This window comes from Delphinus delphis, chromosome X, assembly GCF_949987515.2.
Source record: "Delphinus delphis chromosome X, mDelDel1.2, whole genome shotgun sequence".
In the NCBI taxonomy this organism is placed as follows: Eukaryota; Metazoa; Chordata; class Mammalia; order Artiodactyla; family Delphinidae; genus Delphinus; species Delphinus delphis.
The window spans coordinates 105,160,400-105,181,651 of record NC_082704.1 but is presented as its reverse complement, the minus strand read 5'-3'; the positions used below and the strand labels follow the sequence as shown (position 1 = coordinate 105,181,651).

Genomic DNA, 21,252 nt, shown 5'->3' with positions numbered 1-21,252 from the left:
CATGCTTCGTGCTTAGTAAACCGCATCATGGGTGTGGTCCTGAACACATTATTTTCTTTAGGAAGCAATTTTTGAAATACACTTCACATTTCCTTTTTAGTCCTCACCATCCTTCCCCAGTCTTCAGAGGCTCAGACTGGGGCTAAAACACCTTTTCGTGTTATTTTAATGACTGCTCTCCCCACCCCCAGCCCCACTCCTTTCCTGTTTCCCCCTCCTCTTTTCCCCCAATGGCACTGCTCTGCAAAGCCTGCAATGATTGATATGATGGCAGTGCTGTCATTCTTTTTAACCAAAAAAAAAGTCATTTTTGTTCTAGTTATTTTAATAGAGTCCCATTAAAGATGTATTGCTGACTGAAATACCGGCATGAAGGGCTCTCGCTGAGCTGAGCCCAGGAATTAAGAAGTCAGGAAATCGGCTGCTGCATTGCAAGAGCCTTGTGTGACACCGAATCTCCTGATTGGGGAGATCATTACTGCTATTATGACTCGACTTGCGTAGGAATTTTAAATTCCATCTGAATGTCAGTAATAACCCTCTTAGCAAATTATCCTGAATAAAATCACGAAGGCATTTTATATAATAGGTGTTGAATTACTGGATAGATTTGCTAATTAAATACTCTTTGTTCTGCTGCAGTTGACATTACAGGGTAAGATCTTGAACAATTATTCTCAACAGCTGTACTTTGTTAAGGGAAAAATTAACCACAAAGTTTATTTTTTTACACTTGAAGTTGGCAGATTTTTGAAATGTGCTTGAAAAAATTCCATCATCCAATTGGTAATGAGTAGATAAATATGCAGGTGTTGCTGTGAAATGAGATAACTGCAGGCTGCCTTATTAATGACTTTAGCAAGCCTTTATAGCCCTGTGTTCTAGCTGCTGGCACTTAGAAAGTGATTTTCTGTCAGAATGGGTAGCTTTAATATTAGGCTTGTCACTTTGAAGTGAACTTATGAACGGTTATCTTGTAAGCACTGTACCTTGTGTCCAGTAGACCTTTCAGGATACCTGTGGCTTTTTTTTTTTTAAATGCATTTCCTTAATGGGGAAAATATCTGTAATGTATAAGTTTTTGATTGTTGGCTTCCAGAACATTCATGTGGTATGGGCCTTTTAACAAGGCAGTGAGACACAGTGAAAAGAAAATGAGACATAAGGTCCAGCTTCCAGGTCAAGCTGTTGATTAGCTCTGTTACTTTGGGCAAAATCGTAGAGCCTAGTTTTCCTCATCTGTAAAATGGGGTTTATAATAGCACCTACTCCTCTGGATTACTCATTCAGCATTCTACAGATATTCATTAATAGCTACCATGTACCAGGGCCTCTGCTAAATAATAAGAGTTTGGTAACCCACAGGAAAGATGGTGGTTAAAAGTATTGTCAGAAATTGGTACAACCTCTTTGGAGACCTGTTTGGCTATATTTATCAAAAATGTAAAAACACAACCTTTGATCCAATAAGCCCTCTTGTAGGAGTTTATCTAATTACTGGCAGATTGGCAAATTACATGTATATAAGGATTATTTATTAAAGTGTGTTTATGAAGGTAAGGATCAGGAACCACCTACGTTCATTAACAGAGCACTAGTTAAATCATGCTTGAGTCGTACAATGGAATACTATGTAGTCGTTAAAAAAGCATAAGGCAGCTCTTTATGTGTGGGTATGGAATAATCTCTAAAATAAAGTATTAGGTGAAAAAAGCAGTTGCAGTATGTATAGTCTTTATAGTTTGCTTAGTTTCCTATCATTTTTTGCAAAGCATCCACTGAGAGGTTTCTGCCACCAAAGGGGAACTCATTTTAGTAGCAGCCCTCAAATTGTGTGTGGAAATGGTTGTGAGTTGGTGGAAGGACAGCATGAGGGTGGGTGGTGGATCTGAAAGGTGAACGTTGACACTTCATGTTGGAGGTGCACTCAGGGATGATATAGTAGGTTTGGTTCACAGTGCAAAAGGAGAGCAGAAGAAATCCGTTAGTGCATATATGGAATTGGAGTCAAAGGTTGACAGATTGCTCCTGAGGTGGTGTACTTAGCAGGGAATGCTTCCCTTGTGGGGTTGTCCGTTGTGATGAGGAAAGCCAAGCCTAGCAAGGTGGAAGGGGCAGAGGGTGAAGAGAACTCATGATAAGTAGTTTTGTCCTCACTATGATTAACTTGACTTGGGTTGATCTCATTATTGCCCTTTTCCCAAAGGAATTGTCAGGTATTCTCCCACAGTGCATTTCCCTGTAATTTATATGTTAATAAATGAAGATGAAGTGGAAGAGAGTGAATGTTTTTTATGAGTTAACTGGATTTTAGTGTCTAGTAGAAGAGTGATTGGGATTACTATGAGACCTATCAGTCAACTAGCCAACAGTTTTTCGAGTGCCTGTTAGATGTGAAGCGCAAACATGTGCTGTGACCTCCAGGAGCTTGTGGTCTAGTTGAGTAGGGGACAAACTGTCAGCTAAAAACTGTTTCCAGGGACTTCCCTGGCAGTCCAGTGGTTGGGACTCCGCCTTCCAGTGCAAGGGTGCAGATTCAATCCCTGGTTGGGGAGCTAAGATCCCACATGCCTTGCGGCCAAAAGGCCAGAACATAAAACAGAAGCAATATTGTAACAAATACAGTAAAGACTTAAAAAAAATGGTCCACATCAAAAAAAAATCTTAAAAAAAAGATTGGGATTACCATGATTATCTTAGTCCAGTGGTCCTTAACCCTGCCTGCAACATAAGAATAATCTTGAGAGCTGTTTAAAAAAAATTGCTGGGGCCAGCTCTTGGCATTTTTTTAAAAGATCCCCGGGTGATTCCACTGTACAGCCACTATGGAAACCATTGGTTAGCCTGATCAGTATTCACCACCCCCAGGGCAGGGGAAGGTCTTCCTTTCCCAAGAACATATGACACTGAACTCATGCACAACATTGGGAGACAGTACTACAGAGGAGGCGGGCAATGGAAATGGAACGTGAGGGGTAGATATAAAAGACACTCAAAGGCCAGGATTTACAGGGATCTGTAATATAAAGGACAAGAAGGACAGAAACACCATGACGTTTGAGCTTAGTTGACAAGAAAGACTCTTGGAGGTAGGGAAAAGAAATATAAATGAAGTAAATCTTCTATCTGGGTCATTGGAAGGGTGACTTCTGGTTTAGATTGATGCTTTGAAAGATGGGTGCTTGTCTAGAAAGAATAGCGTGCAGTGACTCAGGCCCCACGCTCTGGAGTCAGAGCGCCTGGGTTCGTATCTTTGCTCTGTCACTTACTAGGAGAAATTAATTCTCTTCTCTTTGTTTTTTGCATCTAACAAATAACGGTATTAATAGTGGCTGTCTTGGGGCCCTTAGAGAATGAAATGAAGAAATGCACGAGATGCTCATAGCAGAGCGTCTTGCCCATATATTTTACACATACACACATATACTGAGTGCTCAGGATGTTGTATTACTCCTTTGAAGAGGCCTTCATTTGTAAAATATGTTTTACTTCTGATCTAGTCCAAGATAATTTATGTCTGTTTTTATTTACAACTACATTATAACCTGTATGTCTGTAGTCTTACAGCTGCGTAGGCCTGGGGACAGACCTATCTACAGATACTATCTACTATATCTGTTTGTCTTTATTTACTGAATGTTTATTGAGCCCCACCTTTGCACTGGGCACTGTACTACTAGCTCCAGGGATATATAGTAAAGATCTACATATTTTTTTTTAACTTTTAAAATTAAGATCCTGAATACCGTAAGAATTGCTGGATTTGAAATGCTTGGTCAAGCTTTTTGTTAGCCATGTAGTTCTATTTAAATATTAATAGCAAGAATAGTTTGCCTTTATGCCATATTATAACAGGGTATTTTATTCATATTTATTAAAGATAGATCTTTATGTAGATCTGCTTACATAGATCTTACATAGATCTTTACAGCAAATCTGCTCACGTATCTCTGCCTAAGAGTCAGTGTAGAGGCAAACTGATTTTTAGATTACGTTGATGATGTTGTTTTGAGGGTTGTAGTTAGAAAACCATCAAGAGCTTTAAAAATATATGGGAATGACAAATCATTGGGTTACCTATCTCTGTCAGCATATATTTAGGTTTTTGTAATTATATAATGCATTAATCTTGACTTTTTATTTCATTTAGATTTTGATGCATACGAAAGAGATGGTGCAGAAGGTAATGCTGAGCATTTTCATCATACAGTGATTCTTAGATATCATACCTGGTGACGTTTTTGTATTCAAGGAAAATTGTAACCCAGACTGGAAATGACTTCTTAGGATGCCTAGTTTATATTTATAATCCCTCCTAATGCATTATAGCCTTTTTCTTTTACTAACACTGATATGATCTAGCCGCTGCTTGAAGCCTATATGTGAGTGTTTCTAGCAAATTAGTAACGGTGCTAATTAGAGCTTACTTCCAGGCCTTTATACTGTACGTGCTCTAGTGTTGTTTGTTATGATTGATTTTTTGACACTTCATATTCTACTAAATACTGTTTGAAACTGTTAAGAATTTAATATGGATTTGTGCCCCTGAATTGAAAAAACCCATTTTGTTTCTGCTTCATAAATTGCCATGACCACGAAACATGTGGGACAGTGGTAGACCCCCCTTTCCTAGTCTCTTATCTTTTTGAAACTAGATACTTCCCCTGCCACTCCACTCTCTTATAAGAAAATTAGGGAGATTTTCTTAATGTGGCAGTGCTTGCCTTTCTGGTTTATTGGGGCTTAGTCTTTGATTGTGCAGTGACAATATGGGTAAGAAGAAACGTAAACTCTTGAAAAATCATCCGGAACCTGTAGTTTCTATAGTATGGAAAATCTTGAGTTTCACTGGGTGCGTGATGGTCACAGTGTTTTTGTTGTTAACTTTTATGATATTTGCTTTTCATTAGATGAATCTTGAAGTTATTTATGGAGATACAGATTCAATTATGATCAACACCAATAGCACCAATCTGGAAGAAGTGTTTAAATTGGGAAACAAGGTGAGATAATTTTATAAAATTATCTGTTTTAACCTGCTTTTGTGAATTCTGTTTCTAACATGGAACTTCATAAATTCCAGTTTCTGTACATCTGTGTCCTTCTGAAAATAATAATAAACTTAGTGCCTTCGATTCTTCATCCTCTGTTATACTTCTTAACCTCTACTCCAGTTGTTTGTTTTGAGGGCAAAATTCAAAGGAAATTGGTTTTTCCTTAAGTGTTGGATATGTTATACCTTTGAAAACAGTCTAAGTTTAATAAGTTTAAGATGTGACCACATTAGTACCTATCACATTGTCATTCTTAAGGAGAATTATGTCTCTAGTAGTATTGAGATGCATTTTATACAGTGATAGATATGGATAAGTACCTACCAACATATATACATATATCTATAATTTTTATAGGAGTACTTAAAATATATTTGAAAAGTCAAAGGGACATTTAAAAGTAATCATTTGTAGCCTCCTAATTGCAGTTCACAATTAGCAAGTGCTTTTTGAGCACTTGCTATGTTAAGATATTGTCCCAATAAACTAAAACTAAGGTACCATCTTACAAGCTAACAGCTTCCTGCCTTTCCCCCCCCTAAAATGCTTGAAATTTGAACTGTAGTCTTTACTTAAGAGCAAGCTTGGCATATTGTACTCATTGGACCTTGAAAAGTTGTGCATTTTCCCTAGAGGTGATGGTCTATGCCATGACCCTATCAATAAAGAGCAGGTGGCTGTTTCATTTATTTGTTCAGCAGGTAGTTATTTGCTTAAAGTCAAGGTGCTATGGGAGGTACAGGGAGATCTTAGACGTTATTTTAATAGTCAAAGTTTTACTGGCCATGTATCTAGTTGTTGGACTATCTAATCTCTAATTCAGTAGTTTGAAGGTAAGTACTTATGCATTTAGTTTTTAGATTCGAAACAGAGTATTTCATAATCTTCATAAATTTCCTGGGGCTGACACTGCCAATTTTGTCCTTTGGTTGAGTGGGGTGATATAGTTATATTATTGTCTCTTTGTTTATCTTTTTATCTGTTTTTGTCCCTGTGCTTTTTCAAAGTTCTTGCATCATACCAAGCATAATACCGTGTTCTATATAACCTGAATGAATGCCTTCTAGTCTTATGTGACTTCTAGTTTTGTTTAGATGAACTCTTGGGAATTTGCAGCATGTTCATCTTCTCCCTATTAGATGTTTGAGAAGCTAGCATTAATGGTTGAAATTTTCACAGGTGAAAAGTGAAGTGAATAAGTTGTATAAACTACTTGAAATAGACATTGATGGCATTTTCAAGTCCCTGCTACTGCTGAAGAAAAAGAAGTACGCTGCTCTGGTTGTTGAGCCAACAGTGGATGGGAATTACGTCACCAAACAGGAGGTGAAAGGATTAGATATAGTTAGAAGAGATTGGTGTGATCTTGCTAAAGACACTGGAAAGTGAGTTCAGTTTTCATTTTTGCTTTTGTTGTTTGTTTTTTAAAAAATTGAAGCGTTAACAGTGTGGAGAACACTTTGATTCTGCCAAGCACAAGGACACGACTTCTTTTTTGTTATTGTTATCATTGCATATTAACAGTTCTTACTGATTTGGAGTGGAATTTTACAGATGGGTTAAAACTTAGAAAAAACCAAACTCGCTCAGTAAGAAATGCTTGCTATAAGATGCATCTTACAAGTTTTAACTCATGGTGAGGGTAAGCCTTCACATTTTAGATGCTTACAGAGTTGGGTTCATCGATGTTGGCTTGTTTTTGGTTTGTTTTGCTTTACTGTTTCTTTTAGAATGTGCAGTGTGTTGTACTCCTGAATGTTCCTAGCGCCTCCTTAGGGCCATAACTGTTAAGGTGTCCCCGTGTTGTGGCTTAAAATGTTCTGGGATTCAAAGTGGGCCATGTAGTGAGACTTTGTTCCCGCCCATATCATTTGTGTGTAAAGATTCTTACTAATCTCAGGTGAATTTAAGTGCTAGTTCTCAAATACTGTATGTACCTCAGAAATCATAAATGTCATGACCGACCCCTTAGTTTTACATCTGGGACTGAAGGTTGTGATAATAAGACCTATTTGTTTGTTTTTAGGGTCACATTAAGTTATAAAGCACCCATTTTAAAAAAGACGAATCCTTAGGTAGTTTATGTACCCTCTTTCCAGATAATTCCTGTTTTGTGAACCTGAACAGTTGTGAAAATAGAAGGACTTTTTTCTTTAAAGTGAAATTTTAAATTAATTTTAGTATTGCTGAATGTCAGCATTTTTTCCTTGTTTTCCAGTCTTCTTCTTGCTTTTAAGTTGGGAGACTGAGCATTTGTTGCTTCTGCAAAACTACTCTTGATTAGGCAGAGTTGATCATCTGAGTATGGGTCACTGTTAGCCTTTTATGAAATATAGTTTGAAATGCTTCATTGCCCCCAAATGTACTCAAAGATGAAACTACTTTGTATAGACTCGATTAGAGTGTTCTCTTCAGCTTTGTGTTTTCTAAGAAAAGATGCATCATAATAGAAGTAAATTTCTCTGAGTTAGAAATGTATTAGTAATTAAAGCCATACAAATGTTTTTGTCAGGGTTCTTTTTCTGACAAATTATAATGCAGCTGTCAAACCCTCGCTCTGCATTTTCTCAGAAATGGATAAAATATTGGCTTCCTTACTCCTTTTCTTTTTCTTTTTTTCTCTTTTTTTTTTGGGTCTGATAGAATAACATGACGTTTTTGAGGCATAGCAATACGGTTAGAGAACACTGAAAAATATAATAAAGCTGAAGAAAGAAAACTTTGGAATCTTTGAGTTTTAAAAAATTTGCATAAAGAACTTCATATTCCTACTTTCCTAGCTTGTAGTCATCTCGGGCAGAGATAATATCTTGGTGCTTTATGAGGAGAGTGAAATATTTGTGTTCTCAAATTTCTCCTAAGAGTAGGACACAACTGCTTGTGAATTTTTGTAATTGCATAAAAATATGATGGAACTCATACCGCTCTCTGTACACACGCAATGGGAAGCCTTAGCTGCTACGTTAAAAAAAGGGGGGAGGGGGCTGGTCTGTGTGTTTAAGGGCAAACCTGATGTTCCAAGGTTGATAAACCTTTGACAGAGTTAATGTTAGAAAACAAATAGTAATGGGCTTTTGGACATTAACTGTCATGTTAGCTTTTAGTGTGGCTCTTGTCCACATGTTAGTCTAATGGCACTTATCTTCCTTTCTCTCCTTATTAGTAAAGTATGATACTAAAAAAATCAATCCGTCTCTTTTTTTGCAGCTTTGTCATTGGCCAGATACTTTCGGATCAAAGCCGGGACACCATAGTGGAAAACATTCAGAAGAGGTTAATAGAAATTGGAGAAAATGTGCTAAATGGCAGTGTCCCAGTGAGCCAGTTTGAAATTAACAAGGTAAATGTAGCATTTATTGCTGAATCCAGCTGCTGCCATGTGTTTTTCTCCTCCTTCAGATAGTTGAAAAACCACCTCATTCTTGCAGTTGAAATAAATTCTAGCTAGCGATGAAAGCTGCTTAACGACTATCTCACAGACTGCGCGTTAGCATACCACTCTTCCTCGCCCAGCCACAGACACTACCCTGTCTGCAGTTGGGGCCTTCTCTCTCCGTTCCTCACGGAAGCCTCGTGTCCAGAGGTTCTATGGAGTGATGTAGTTGATGTTTCAGGGACTTGGGAGTATTGCCTTATTCATAGTCGTCCTAAGTTACAGTTGTTTGGGGGGCAGGCCTGTAAGCTTAGACAGAGAGCGTGTGTTTGTGTAACTTTACAGAAGGTGATCCTGAGGGGTACTTATAATCAGAAGGCGTTTTTAGACGTTGTTATTTAGAATTAAGGCGGTGCCAGCGCTTTCTGTATATTCAAAGCACTTGTGCTTTTTTTTTTAAACTATATAAATAGTTTCTCTTTATGGATAGTCTTAGTTGTTGAAAATAGGGAATATTTTTTCTTACCTAATTTGAAAAAGAAAATCTTGGTTTCCCAAAGTGCTGTGTAGTACAAGATGTTAGGTTATAGATTTCTGTTTTTCCATTTAAACAGAGTATCCTTACATATTCCGAAGGTAATTTTGCAAATACCATTTTACCCGTTTTGTGATACATAAATTTTGTTGTCAAAACTCATACTAAAAAGAATTTTAATGAAACAGAATCTAATGATGGCATTAAATGGAAGTTTTAGAATTAAAACTCGTTCTAAATACCCCATGCTAAAGTAATGCCAGTCATTTTTGCACATTACCTTACTCTTTAAAACAGGTTTACATGGTAGCAATTGCAGTGTATATTATTTTGAGATTTGTTTTCACTTAACGTATACAGATTTTCCCACATTTCTGTATTAACCTTAAAAATCGTTATGTTAATCTTATATTTCACTGCTACATCTTTAATTAAAATTTTTGCTTGATTATTACATTATTTATTTTTGCTATTGTTAATAACTGTATTGAACATCTCTTGTTCATGTCTTTTTTAAAAATTACTATATGATCTTTTAAAAGTACATTTATTTATTTATTTACTTTTGGCTGTGTTGGGTCTTCATTGCTGTGCACAGGCTTTCTCTAGTTGTGGCGAACAGGGGCTACTCTTCATTGCGGTGCGCGGACTTCTCATTGCGGTAGCTTCTCTTGTTGCTGAGCGTGGGCTCTAGGTGTGCGGGCTTCAGTAGTTGTGGCTCACAGGCTGAGTAATTGTGGCTCGTGGGCTCTAGAGCGCAGGCTCAGTAGTTGTGGTGCACGGGCTTAGTTGCTCCGTGGCACTTGGGATCCTCCCGGAGCAGGGCTCGAACCCGTGTCCCCTGCATTGGTAGGCAGATTCTTAACCATTGTGCCACCAGGGAAGTCCCCGTTTGTCTTATTGCTTTTGGATGAATTACTTCCTTTGTTTAGATTCCTTGAAGTAAAATATTTGAGTGAAAAGATTTGAGTATCTGTGTGTCTCTTGTCAAATTGCTTTGTACAAGTGATACTAATTGATAATAACAAAATGTGTGTGCTAGTTTCACCACAGGTTTCCTTGTACTATAGAAGTGACATTTCATTGGTGATAATATCATTGGTGATATTTAAATAAAACATTGCTACCATAAATGGATACAAAACAGTATTTTACCGCTGGATTTAATTTGCATTTCTTTGATTCCTAGAGAGAATGAATATTTTCTATGCGTATCCTTACGATTTGTATTTATTCTTAGTTAAGTCATTTGTTTCCTACTCCTTAACAATGATGTTTTTAATGTCACAAAAGAAGGCATTCATTTATACATGAAAAGTACAAAAAATTAGAAATAAGTAATATAAGAGGACATGTGCCTTGACGCTAGCTCTTCCCTTTACGTGATGCAGTGCATGCCTGTTGGCATGGAATCACTTGGGACGTTTGAAAGTGGTTTCCTTTCAGATTTTGTTTTGTCTCTTTCTCAAAAATTTGCATAAGTAAGAATTAATATTTCAGTCTTGCTTTGATCAATTTTTGTATCAGTTCTGCAGATTGAATACCTGACACTGTCTACCTTCTTAGAAATGTGAGTCCTCTGTTGCACGGGGTTCCAGGCATGAATTTGGAAGGCTGAGTCCAAACATGACCACATTATTGGCAAAAGAACACTGAGCACGTGTCCCCTAGGGTAGTGGGCCCAGTCCGTCATCTCCTCCTGTGGGTGATGGCACAGTGTTACTAGTGTGCAGAGAAACCTAGCTGCGTAGACACACTGGCCATCCCTGCGTTCTCAGGAACATTGTGCAGTCTTGCTATTTTAAAGTTTTTATTATCGAAAATTTAAAACTTATACAAGGGATTTCCCTGGTGGCACAGTGGTGAAGGATCCGCCTGCCGATGCATGAGACACAGGTTTGATCCCTGGTCTGGGAAGATCCCACATGCTGAGGAGCAGCTAAGCCCATGAGCCACAACTACTGAGCCCACGTGCCACAACTACTGAGGCCCACGCACCTAGAGCCCGTGCTCCACAACAAGAGAAGCCACCACAACGAGAAGCCTGCGCACCATGACGGAGAGTAGCCCCCGCTTGCTGCAACTAGAGAAAGCCCGCGCACAGCAGCGAAGACCCAGCACAGCCAAAAATTTAAAAATAAATAAATAAATTTTAAAAAAAACCTTAAAAGTAAAGAGAAGAACATCATGAACCCCCATGTAGCCATCACTCAGCTTCAATAGTTATCAACTTAAAGTGACATTTATTATTACTAACAATACTAGTTAATAATTAGTGTGATTCGGGATGTGCATATATTTTCATGTGGCAGAACTGAAACCGACTGTCTTTTATTCTCCATTTCACTTGGCATAGTAGCTGGCAAATAATAGTTGTTCAGTGAGCATTAAAAGAATTCCTTTGCCTGTTTAATCATCCATTCATCAAACATGGAGTACGTCTTATGTGCACAGTGCTAGGTTCTGGGATATAAAGTAGGATAAGCAAAACCTGGTTGGTATTTTCAAGATGTTAATGGTCTAGCAAACATATTTACTGTCACATGCTCTTATACTTCTTTCAGTAAAGAAGAAGAATTTTAGTGTCGATGAAAGTAGAGTCAATTCTGATGAAAGGGCTCTCTATATCAGAGTTATTCCTGTGTCAGTTTACATTAAGCTTTTTATATATCAAGAGTGACTGTCTTAATTAACATTTGTCTGAATACCTGTACTGTTTAAAACTTGTGAGTAAATCAGTATTTACATTTTGTCGCTTGCAAAGGAGAGTGGAATCGAAGAGTCCATGTATGTGACTGGTTGTGGATGGTCTTATGATAAGATATAGATTAGGTTAGATTAGATTAGATTGATTCTGTGGGTATTGGTGGGCTTGAAAATGGGAGGTTAGCATAGGGTGGAGGGGTGAAGTGGTGAGATTTACCTTTGTAAAGATTTAAGCCCTTGTTGCCAAATGCAACTGAAAAACACTGTGTGTGATTTTTCTGAACTGCCACAATTTTAGCTTAAATATGTTTCATAAAGTAACACAAAATACTTCACAACTGATTTGTATAGCCCTGGCTAACTTGAGCCTAAACCACCAGGAAGCATTTTTTGAAAAATCAAGCCTTCTGAAACTAGGCTGTGAAATCCCCAAATAGTCCCAATCTAATAATTGGAAAGTATGTCAGATGAAATTCAGAATTTCTTAACATTGCACTGAAGTATAGTCAATTGAAGAAGATAACGGTTTTCTTAAGTAGAGTTATATTGATTAAAATTTCTATGCAGTATTACCCGTCCAAGTCAATCAAGACTTCGCATAATGCAGGTTTGAGAAGATTTAAATACTTAGAGAGGCTTCTAGGTACTCTCCTACACTGAGTGTATGATTTAGAAAGTGTATAGAACAGGGGGATGTGCAGCCATGTTTGACGACCTGCTTTATTCTACTACAGTAGTTCTCAAATTTCCTGATCTCAGGACATTTTCACACTCTTAAAATAGTTGGGGACTGCAAGAGCTTTTGTTTATGTAGCTTATGTTGATATTTACTGTTAGAAATTAAAACTGAGAAGTTTTAAAAGCATTTATTAGTTTATTTAAAAATATCAGTAAACCCATTATATGTTTACAAAAATAAAAAATTTTTTTAATTAATTAATTTATTTTTGGCTGTGTTGGGTCTTCGTTGTTGCGCGTGAGCTTCCTCTAGTTGCGGCGAGTGGGGGCTACTCTTCGTTGCGGTGCTTGGGCCTCTCATTGTGGTGGCTTCTCGTTGCAGAGCACGGGCTCTAGGCGCACGGGCTTCAGTAGTTGTGGTTCGTGGGCTCAGTAGTTGTGGCTCACGGGCTCTAGGTGCACAGGCTTCAGTAGTTGTGGCACACAGGCTCAGTAGTTGTGGCGCATGGGCTTAGTTGCTCCGTGGCATATGGGATCTTCCCGGACCAGGGCTCAAACCCGTGTCCCCTGCATTGGCAGGCGGATTCTTTAACCACTGTGCCGCCAGAGAAGTCCCACAAAAATAAAATTTTTTCATGAAAAATAACTGTATATTTCAAAACAAAGAAAAATTAGCCAGAGGAATGGTGTTATTTTGCAAGTCTTGTTAACGTCTAGTTTAGTAGAAGACATCCGCGTTCTTATATCTGCTTGTGCATCCAGTCTGTTGTGACGTGTGGTGTTAGTTGAAGCATAGGAAGAAAGTCAAGTTTCACACAAATATGTAGTTGGAAAAAGAAGTATTTCAGTAATTTTTAAAGATAGTTGTGTGTATTCTTCTTTGATTCTACACCAGTACTCTAGAAGTGGTATTGTCTGCAAGGTTATTTGTATTGTGGAAATAGGAAACCATATCAATGAACTTTTCATATTCTTACATTAAAATCTTTTCATCTGTGCGGCGCTTTGAATGGATCTTTTACCCATGTGTGATGTTATGCACTTGTAATTTATTAAATGTTGGTTCCCTGAGTTTTACAGATCTTCCAAAATATTGATACATCTCATTGTATATTAACAAAAACCACATTTTAAAATATTCCTACTCATCAGAAGAGTCTTTAGGTATTGGAAAGCTGTCAAGCTCACCGGAGTGGAAACAGAATTTCCAAAATTCTGATTGGTGCTTGATAGCTTCAGTATTATCATAGGCAATATATACTGTCAGGTGTTTTCCTTGAAGTGGCAGACTCGCTTGGTTCTTTTTGAGTGATTGTCTGCCAGGTACTCAAGTTAGAATAACAGTAGTTGGCCTGCCATTCTTTCAAATAAAAATTGGGTTGAGAAAGCCAGCTAGTTTAGCTTGCAACTCAAATGGTTGCACAAATGCATTTCCTCGAGCATCCTTCGTTCTTGAGTATGCTGTAGATGTGCCTTGGGCATACTTCCCATTTTGTCACACAAAATATTAGCTTTCTACTCAAGGGTCAAGAACTTTAAAAAACTGTGAGCGTGTCATGGTGACGAATACAATGAGTATTAGTACAGTTTGGTGCTGCTGCCCAGGTTCATGTTTATAAGGCGTCAGCACCTTTACTGACCTTTGTTTCTATATCACCAGTGCAGATAGTATTATTAGGAAAATAGCTTTGATTTCTCCACCCCCTGAAAGGGTGTCGCTAACCCTCAGGGGTCTGCAGACCACACTTAGGTGATCTAGACATGGAGCACCCTATTCCCTGTCCTTCCTCTTGTCTTTTGAAACCCACCCCTTCCCTTTGTGCATATTAAGTTCCAGTCCAATAGACGGTTTTTTTTTTTTTCTCACCTCTTGCTTTTAACTTTTGCTTTTTCCCTCTGCTGGAATGTTCTTGCCCCGTCATCTTTTCTTAAAATCTATTTTTTCCTTCATGTGCCAGTTCGTTTTTTTCTTCCGTGATTTCTGCTCTCAGATGGTAGCAATCTTTGCCTCTCTAAACTCTCGGTAACACTTAGTTTACCACTCCCTTCTGGCACATGTAGCTTATTTTAGAGAGTTTTTTTGTGGAATGCGGAATCGTCTGCTAATGGCAGGTGACTTAGGACCAGTGACTGTCTTATTCATCTTGCAGTACTTTACAGTGCTTGAACTTAGTGAATTACTGCAGAGTGAGCGAAATAATTTCTTCCACAAACATTTGGTTGCTGCTACACACCAAGAATCGTTCCGAGCCCTCTGAATGCAGCTGTGGGCAAGGCTGACGTGTTCCTGCTCTCGTGGGGCTTACTTTCTGTTAAAAACTCATTCACTCTGCCTTTGGAGAGCTTAAATTGACAGTGTGAGTAAATCCAGTGATTTCTGGTGCCTTAGGGATTTATTTAGGCTCGAGAAGCCTTTGAGAAACAGATCATTAAGTCAGAGTAACCGTTATCCATCCGTCTTAACTAATCAGTTAATTCAGTGGGAGAATTGCAGACATTAAGAGGAACTCTAAGGCTGCATAGAAGACTGAATTCACAGTCTTAATCTTTATAGCCAAGTATTCTGTGCCATGGCCCAGAAACTCATATTTCTTTTTTTTCAGGGTTATATCTGGTCATATTAGTTACTAAATGAAGGAGAGAGGAGCCTTGAGGATAGAATGTCTGAAGATCCTGTGGCAGTGTTTTCTACATACAGCTGCTGTCATTTTTATGTTTGTGTGGCTGGTGTGATTCTAGCAGAGATATGTTTAGTGTATATCTGTGTGAGAAAGGTTTTATTTTAAAGTTTGGGGCTTTTTGTTCCCTCTTTTTCTCTTAGGCGTTGACAAAGGATCCCCAGGATTATCCTGATAAAAAAAGCCTACCTCATGTACATGTTGCCCTCTGGATAAATTCTCAAGGAGGCAGAAAGGTGAAAGCTGGAGATACTGTGTCGTATGTCATCTGTCAGGTAAAACTGTCATAATAAATAAGACCTACACCAATTCCGAGCCCATGGTAAAATCCATCTCTCCATGGTGTCTTGTTTAGTACTCTGCCAAATAATTGATGCTGTAAAGAGAGGGTTTAGTCTTGGTTGGTTTTGCAGCATTTAAAAACATTAGTCAGGGGTATGACATTTTATTAAAATTTTTATAAAACATTTGAGACTAGTGTTTTGGATGAGTGAAATTACTTTGGTGAGACAGGTATATAACAGTAGCTGCTGTTTCAATCTGAAATTAACTTGAATGAAAATGTCTACCAGTTTGCTTGTATATCCAGCAGTAGTCCTTTATCATTCCTTTTGCAGCAGTTTCCATTCTGAATATTATTCTACCAAAAGAGAGTAAATGCATTTTTCACTAGCCTGTTCAAATAATTACTTGAAAAAAAATACGAAATGCATGGTTATGGAGAAAGGTGAGATGTCCTAAAAAGCTACCTTATGAAGAAAACACAGATTATCTAACCAGGTCCTTTTTTTTTTTTTTTTTTTTTTGAGTGGAGGGGGCCTAGAACCCACCTCTTGTCTTCTTCCTGTTCCATGAGACACCTCTCAGGAACCTCTAGGTCTTCTGGAACAGTTTTAAACCGCTGACCAGTTTCTTTTGAGAGTAGCATGCCTCTAACAGTCAGAGATAGGGAGAAAGGGTAGAACAGAAGAGGGTTTTGGTTTTGTGGGGTTTTTTTGTTTTTTGAAAGCACTTAACTCCAGTCGGAACAAAGGAGGGGTCTCATCCCTTCTCCCTGCTTAAAAAAAAAGTCAGAGTCAAAGCCTCTATCCAAATTCTTTACAGTTACTATGGTGTGGTCTGTTTACCAAAAGGCATAATTCATCTCAATAAGATTGTTCTTTTTAATTAATTAAATATTGCTTTTTGTTATTACAGTAAAAAAAATTAGATAAGCCTTAAACTTCAATGTGATTGATCTTTGTCAAAGTACAGTCAATGTGGTTTGCAATCAGAGAGCCTTTTCAAAATGTAGAAGTCGTCTGCTAATATCTGCTTGGTACTGTAGATGATGTACATAACAAATGATTTAAGTACATGGACAGGAATCAGCACTTGACTCTGTCTCCCTCCTAGGGTTACCCTTGATTAAGAACTGTTACAGAAAGCCAATTCCTGCAGGAAAATATTTCCATAAATGTCTGACTCGCTCAAGCCCTTAATGTGCTTTGCATATTGCCTCTGACAAGTCTCATCTCAAAAAAACAATTTTCATATTATGCAAATAAAGATTTGGTAAATAGGCTAGGTTTTTTTTTTTTTTTTCCACTTAGGTATTCACATACATGGAAAAGCTGTTAAGATTATTAATGACAGGAGCAGATGGCAACATACAACTTTGAAAAATTATATAGGTTTTCTGAAATAGCATCTAAAAATGAAATCAAGCCACAATTATGTTTTGGCTAAACCTGGAATGGAGATGTATGGTCCTGTGATCAATGTATTTCAAAAGTCAAGCTTATATTCCTTGATGTCTGAATATTGAGGTCTTTTGATTTCTTCTTCTCGGGTCTTACTGATATAAGAAGAGCTCAAAATGCTGATGCTAAATCCAATTTGATGTATTTTCAACCCTTTTCCCATTCGACTGGTGCTGGGTGTTAACTTATTTGCTTGTTAAAAGAACAGTTCATGTTTCTTTTATTGGTTTATTCTTCTCACTGTATCCCAAGAAAAGCTGTAGGACTTTAATTTGCCTTTGTCCCCCAGCAGTGGGACATGCCCACTTTCAGCATGTTTGCTAACCAAAGCTGCCTACTTCTTTTGCTTTTAAGCACTCAGGTTATTCTTCCTCTTTCCTAACACAATTATATTTTTAGAATATGTTTCTCAAAATGTATGATGACACATTTTTAGGAGAACTATTTACTGCTGTAAGCAAAGGTGCCCTTCAAGAATAACCTATCTCCTAAACAGGTTCTTTTTTGTTTAAAATTTACATTTTGAACATAGTACTCTACTGATAACTTATTCCGACTATAAATTCAGGTGAATTCAGAGAGTAATGTTTGTGGTATGTAATTTATATTGTAGTTCATAGTCTTATTAAACCATGTGAATTATTTGCTGAGATCTTAAATCAACTTCCACTTGTTGGTTAAGTGTTAAATCCTTAACTATTTAACTTTCATTGGACATAATTTTCATAAGGCATGCCTTTAACATAATTGTTTTAAGGGCGCCACTTGTCATCTGTTAAAACTTTTTTTCCATTGATTTCCTACTAAAGATGACCTCATAGTTTTCAATGAATTGTCTGATCTGGTTGTCTCTGTAAAGTATGTACTTTGAGAAGTTCACAAATTACTACATGGGCACTTCAAGGAAGACCAACATTGCTTCTCAGTCTATTTTTAAAGGTGTATGGGATGTGTTTTTGCATATAGCATGGGTTTGAGAATTAGGTCTTTGAGGGATATATCTTATGTCACAGCCTAAATGTTTGCTAGGTTTGAGAATTAGGTCTTGCTAGGTTTGAGAATTAGGTCTTTGAGGGATATATGTTATGTTACAGCCTAAATGTTTTTCCAACGTAACACAGGAAGACCTGTCATCTTACCAATTGTTTTGAATTTAGTCATGTTTGAGCTCAGATTTTTTTTTGTTTTTTTTTGCGGTACGCGGGCCTCTCACTGTTGTGGCCTCTCCCTTTGCGGAGCACAGGCTCCGGACGCGCAGGCTCAGCGGCCATGGCTCACGGGCCCAGCCGCTCCGTGGCGTGTGGGATCTTCCCGGACCGGGGCACGAACCCGTGTCCCCTGCATCGGCAGGCGGACTCTCAACCACTGCGCCACCAGGGAAGCCCAAGCTCAGATGCTTTTGCATACAATAAGAAATACGTTTGGGAGAAACTTTTTCAACTGAGAATATGCTTAGAACTTTTTCAACTGTTTTTTTACAGACATGCCTGACATGAGAACATCTAATGATATATTGGAAGGTAACTCAAGGGCCGTTTTTAAAAAATAATAATTTGCCTCTACAAATTTTGTTTTTATTCTTTATTAAAAATTTTTAAACTCAACATTACTATAATCTTAAGGACAGACCAGTTTTAAAAAGAAACTACAATTCTATAAATCAGTCAGATTTCATGTGTTTGTTAAAAGGCAGTCTGAATATAGTTGTGGTGCATAAAGACACTGTCCAAGGATTTTTCACTCTTTTTGTCATTGGCTGTCACCTTACTCTCATCTAACAAATCAAACTTCTAAAAAGGCAACAATTAAAGTTGATTAATTCTGCCTAATTTCTTTTACTGTATTGTGAACTCCTGAAAAATAATTATAAGCAAGTCTTTTAATCTGAGGTTTGCTTCCTTTCTAGTTATTTCATTATATCTTAGCATAGGTAGAACCTAGTTGATAAACATCCCAGTTTGTTTCCATCAAGAGCCTAGCCAGAGAAAGAAGCCAGTGCTTCCAGTTTGTGGTAAGACAACGGTATGAAAGGTTGCTTCTGCTTTGGGCTGGGCACTGAGCTGAGAAGGGACTGATTGTAGCAGGATTGAAAGAATAGGATTCACATTATAATCAGTTTTGCAGAGCAGCTGAGCACTGTGAATAGTTAAAATTTACGAATCTGAATAATAAATTCTGTTGTTGCAGACAAGAGGAAGAGTGGAGCGAGTTGTTGGATGTTGGTCCAGTAGAGTGGTGATGGCTTTTTGATTCACAGATGATGATGACATCACCCACAGGACTGTATATGGGCCAATTATATAGAGTTTCACAACTTCTATTTTTAGACAGTAAAGAGAAGAGGAAGGCCTTGAAAAGAGGCTCTCTGGCCCTTCTTCCTTTCCTTGAGGAAGAGCCGCATAAACAGCGCAAAATGGCATGCCCTTCGTTCCAGTGGCCAGATATTTTGCTCCTAGAGCACTCTACTCCACCAAGGCGACTTTCTTAATTTTACTCTTAACCTATTATATCTTGTACATAAATTAGTGCTCTTGGGTTTTGTGTACTTGTCTATTCCCCTTGCTCATTTGCTTCTCAGAGATACATATAGCTCTCATTGAGAGATATTGCACACACACACACAAACACACACACACACACCCTGTCTTTAAGATGATAATAGGACTAGAATTCTTGCAAGGAGGGATTGAGTTAACATAATAAAAGGGTCACACATTTTTTTGTCATGACTCCTAAAAGGCCTTTGTTAGCAAGTCTTCCCGGTGTGTTTCTGTGATATGGCAGGTGGAATTGTTTAATCTAGTCATGCCATCTTGTTGGTTTCGAGTTTCAACAAAAAATAGAACACAACACATGCTGGATTTACATTCCTGGACAGTGGGTGAGTTGTTCTCCTTGATCTTCCTCCCGTTAGTTGCATATGAAATGTTCACCAATAGGTCAGAAGGGCTTCTTGGTGTTTGGAATTGAATACATAAAATTTGAACTGTTATCCAAAAGGATTTTGTGGTGTTTGGAATTGAATATATAAAATTTGAATTGTTGTCCCTCTCTTTGTCCAAGCAAGTACTTGTGATTGAATTTCTCACAACATTACCTGTACCATGTCCTCTTGTAGGATGGGTCAAACCTCACTGGGTGTCAGAGGGCCTATGCACCCGAGCAGCTGCAGAAGCAGGACAATTTAAGCATTGACACCCAGTACTACCTGGCCCAGCAGATCCACCCAGTTGTGGCTCGAATCTGTGAGCCAATAGATGGAATTGATGCTGTCCTCATTGCAACGTGGTTAGGTAAGTGTCCCGAACTCACGTAGCCCCTTGCCTGGCAACAGCAGCCCGTGCGGTCATCCCTTACCCATCAGGAGCCCTGTTTAGAGGCACGGTACTATGTCAAGCACTTCTTTGTCTGTAGTTGAGCATTTATTTTTGTGGTTGTTTGGTTAATGTCTATCTCCCCTCCTATATGAACGCCACAGGCTTGCTACCTCTGTAAGCACATGCCTGCTCCAGGGTAGGCACTCCGTCAACAGATGATGAGTGGGGAGAGAGAGAGGCGGCAAAAGAAAGGATAAGAGAAGATTTTCGGCGCCCTCCTAGTCTCTGAGCGTACATTGTTGTTGCTTTTTTTTTTTAATTTATTTTTTTTTGGCTGCGTTGGGTCTTCATTGCTGTGTGCGAAGTTGCGGCGAGTAAGGGCTACTCTTCATTGCGGTGGCGTCTCTTGTGGAGCACGGGCTCTAGGTGCATGGGCTTTAGTAGTTGCAGCACGTGGGCTCAGTAGTTGTGGCTTGCGGGCTGTAGAGGGCAGGCTCAGTAGTTGTGGCACACAGGCTTAGTTGCTCTGTGGCATGTGGGATCTTCCTGGAGCAGGTCTCGAACCTGTGTCCCCTGCATTGGCAGGTAGATTTTTAACCACTGCGCTACCAGGGAAGTCCCTACATCGTTGTCACTTTAATCAGTGAACTTCACTTAATAAGATTCATTGTATCTTGAATATTGTTTCCTCTTGTCTCAGTCTCTAAATGTGTTTTTGTATGGAGTGAGAATACACAGCTTTTTTAACATTAAAACGTTTAACTTGTTGTATTCGATTCCTTTTGAGTATCCTGCTCTTGCTTTTAAAAATTCTTCTGAAACTGGACTCATTATCTTCTCGGAATTAGTTGATTGCTAATTTCTCATCATCTGGAGGTGCCAGCCAACCCTGAAGCCTCATTGTCTCTCAGACTTCTTGCCAGGTCACCAGGTTGTCATCTCTTGCTTAGAAATGTATTTCGTAACCAGCCCTGATTTCCTTTCTAGATGACCAGCATGTTGAGAGTTACGTTGCTTTAAGTTCTCTGCTCTCTATCCCATTGTACACAAAGATGAATATTCTTAGAGTAAGTGCCTAATAAAGTCCTTGGCTGGCTCCTCACTATAAGTTCTGTTGCCACTGACATCTTACAGTCTCTGACTTTGGCAGTTATAGACTAACTTTTTAG

At 38.4% G+C, this 21,252-nt stretch overlaps 1 protein-coding gene across 1 annotated transcript in view; it reads left to right on the top strand.

Annotated features, from left to right (window-relative positions):
* Positions 1-21,252, top strand: part of POLA1 (DNA polymerase alpha 1, catalytic subunit) — a 304,850-nt gene that overhangs the window by 123,566 nt on the left and 160,032 nt on the right. Inside the window, exons 27-32 of the mRNA XM_060001706.1 lie at positions 4,151-4,183; positions 4,911-5,003; positions 6,234-6,439; positions 8,262-8,394; positions 15,168-15,299; positions 19,885-20,059. Coding sequence (XP_059857689.1) covers positions 4,151-4,183; positions 4,911-5,003; positions 6,234-6,439; positions 8,262-8,394; positions 15,168-15,299; positions 19,885-20,059 — 772 coding nt within the window. The remainder of the gene's footprint in view (positions 1-4,150; positions 4,184-4,910; positions 5,004-6,233; positions 6,440-8,261; positions 8,395-15,167; positions 15,300-19,884; positions 20,060-21,252) is intronic.